The sequence below is a fragment of the Trametes versicolor genome (genome assembly GCF_000271585.1).
Source record: "Trametes versicolor FP-101664 SS1 unplaced genomic scaffold TRAVEscaffold_144, whole genome shotgun sequence".
NCBI lineage: Eukaryota > Fungi > Basidiomycota > Agaricomycetes > Polyporales > Polyporaceae > Trametes > Trametes versicolor.
In genome coordinates, this window is record NW_007360464.1 from 1 (window position 1) to 2,971 (window position 2,971).

General features: G+C 64.0%; 1 protein-coding gene across 1 annotated transcript; it reads right to left on the bottom strand.

The window, feature by feature from the left end:
• Nucleotides 1-607: 607 nt before the first annotated feature.
• TRAVEDRAFT_32574 (uncharacterized protein) lies at nucleotides 608-2,971 on the bottom strand (the record flags this gene model as incomplete). The annotated part of the gene is made up of 6 exons (XM_008047694.1): nucleotides 608-1,097; nucleotides 1,136-1,492; nucleotides 1,556-1,948; nucleotides 2,014-2,121; nucleotides 2,360-2,609; nucleotides 2,664-2,971. Coding segments are annotated over 2 exons (324 nt in total), but the record flags the coding sequence as incomplete, so codon positions are not given.

The following is a 2,971-nucleotide window of genomic DNA, read 5'->3' on the forward strand; positions in this document are numbered from 1 at the left end:
GATCTCTGTGAGCGCGGGTGAGGGGGACAAGCATCAGGTCTGTCGGTGTCGCGTTTGACGGGGGAAACAGGATGGGCAAGCGGAGTGAGCGGAATGGCGCGTCGCGTTCGAGTGGGTCCATACCCCATAAGAAGGGTCCTTTGCGAAGATCACTCCTCTTGCGCTTGAGGGGGTGCGCGTCGTACGCGACTGATAGGACTGGTAGGTGGATTTGAGGGGGACCTGTCAAGCTGTATCCTGACAATGACATGGTGCTTGTTGCGTAAAAGACCCGTTCGATGGGTTGGTTGTGGTGGTGGTGGAGGTGGTGGAGGTGGTGGTACGTGCAAAGGCGGGGAGAGGACAATATTGTCCTGATATTGTTCCACTGGCATTCCGCGTCGCGCGGAGCCCTAACCCCTGTGCACACGCTCACGTGCCGCGGGCGCCTCGCCGCCGCATCCACTCTCTTCTAACCGCGTCTGCTCCAGCTGCAGCCCTCGCGGTCTCCACGATGACGCACGCGCTGCCATCGCTCTGGCAGCTCGAGTCCTCCTCCTCGAGTCGCCACCACGCTCTCTCGCAGCCCCGCGTTGACGTCTGAGCACACCGAGCTATTCAAGCACAACTCAAGTCTATTGATCTATCAATACAACATTCGCCGCCGTCTATCCCACCCTTCTGACTACCTACATACAGCGCCCGCGGGTGCGACTGCGCCCTGTACCCGGTACGTATGCGCTAGCCCGTCGGACAATGGCTTACCTTTGCCTGCAGATAGCCGCTCCCTGACTCGATCCTGGGACGCCTCTATCGCTGGCATACACGGCTGCACCCGCAGAGGCGTCCGGGACGTCTGCATCGGAGCTACCGCTCGTCGTATGTGTCCGAGCACCTACCTTACCAGATACATACCTGCCCCTTGCGACCACCTGCCCAGCGCAGCCCCCGCAGTCGTCTCTCAAACGGCGCGAGCCTGTGAATAGGTGCATCAGCGCGAACATCTCGCAGGACGCGACGGGAATACTCACCTCGTTTGCAGTACAACTACCACAGCAGCGACGACTTCCAGAGACAAGACGTCGCACCACGCCATTGACGAATTGCGGGCGACCCTGCAACGTCGTCAGCGCACTCCACACATGAGAGAAGGAAGGAGTACGTACCGCGTACCGGCAGCGGCACACCGCGCACTGCGCCTCTGCAGTCGCTCCAGACGAGGATGGGCACGGGACGATGGGCCTGCGACCTCGTCGACAGCGCCCACCACCACAGGACCGCACCGCGTCCGCGGCGTGCGTCGCAGGAGACGAAGACGAGAGGGGGACAAGAGGAAGAGGGGGGACAGGGCATGCAGCTCGACCCGGGTCCTCATGCACCCTAAGTACCTCTCCGCCCGCGCACGGACCTCCTCCGAAGCGATGTGGGACTCTTGGCCAGACGTCCGTGCTGGCACGATGCCCGGACACGACCCACACAACACCGCGGCGCCTCCGGATCATCCGCATTCGCGGTGAGTAATTCCGCCCGCACCGCCGCGCCGCGGGACGACGCTGACGCCCATTTGGCCCCCTAGTGTTTCGGACGGACGCGGCGCATACGCACGGCCGCCGCGCGCGCACCCTCGCATAGCCATCCGATCGGTGGGTGCCCGCTCGCTCGCATCTCGCCGCTCTGGGGCCGCTATTTCGCGAAAATACGAAAATACGACATTCCGCGCGCAGAACGTGCGGTGCGACTCCGTGTGTGCGATGGCGGCATCGTTCGAACACTCTGCGCCGGCCCTGCGATTGTGGAGGGCAACGGACGAGGTTCGTTTTTGGGTGCCAGAGACGGTCGAGGTCGACACGGTGCCGAAGGACGAAAATTGAAAGTTGTCGAATCGGCCCGCAAATGACAGCGCTGGTTGGAAACGGTTGTGAGCACTCGCCGTCGGAAGGACGCGTCCTGCGGAGGCGAGCCAATCGAGGTATGTCCAATTTACTGGCTTTGCCCCCGAAAACTCGTCGAAAATGACCTGGATTCCGTGCCCAGGCGGCCCTGTGTGCACAGAGCTCGCGCTGCATCCTCATGCATACACCCACGCAGCGGTTCGAGCGCGCCGCGCGATCCCTGAGAGTGAAGAACACTGGCGGCGGGCACCTACATGCGGTACACCGCGTCAGACTCGACCATCTCGCCGCCATTCAACGAAAACTCAAACTCGTCCAAATCACGCCCAAACGCAGGGGCATGTGCGAACCGTGCAGGAGCACCCGCCGTCCGAATGCCGCGCTCTGCGGCGCCGGGCTGACCGAGGTACGCGCGATTCTCTCGCACCCGTCCTCGAACTCGCCCGAGATTGACCCAAATGTCGGCCCGCAGGTGGCGCTGTGTGCACGGAACGGGTGTTGTGCGCTCGTGCTCGCGACGGCGCCGTCGTCCGCGCACGCTCCGCCGTCTCTGGGGCCGCTGGAGACGACGGACGAGGGGTCCGTCTTGGGCTCGAGGCCGGCCCGCTGCACGATGGCGAAATGCGAAAGTCGTCGAACGCACCCGCGAACGCAGGGGCTGGTGCGCAATGCTCTGGGGAGCGCGCCGTTCGAAGGACGCGTTCTGCGGAGGCGGAATGCGGGAGGTACGCGCGATTCGCTGTGTGCGCCGTCGAAATCGGTCGAAAGTGACATTTTTCGTTTTCTTCGCAGATCGCGTCGAGACGCGCAGAGCGTGCGCGGCCGTGCTCGCAGACGTCCGGTGGCCCATTTCGGAGGGCGCACGGGACGTTCGCGGCGGCACACCGACGGATCTCTGCGCGCGCAGCCCGCCCCCCGGGCCCCGATCTCCTCGACATCGACGATGGACACTGCGAGACAGTGCAGGCAGGGTGTACGAGCCAGGTCGACGAAGGTCCCGCCCGAGTTCGCGCACGTACAGGCGTCCGTAGGGTACCGAGTGCGGATGCGGTCGCGCACGTCGTCGTCTCGTGCACGCGCCGCGGATGCTCCGGAGCACT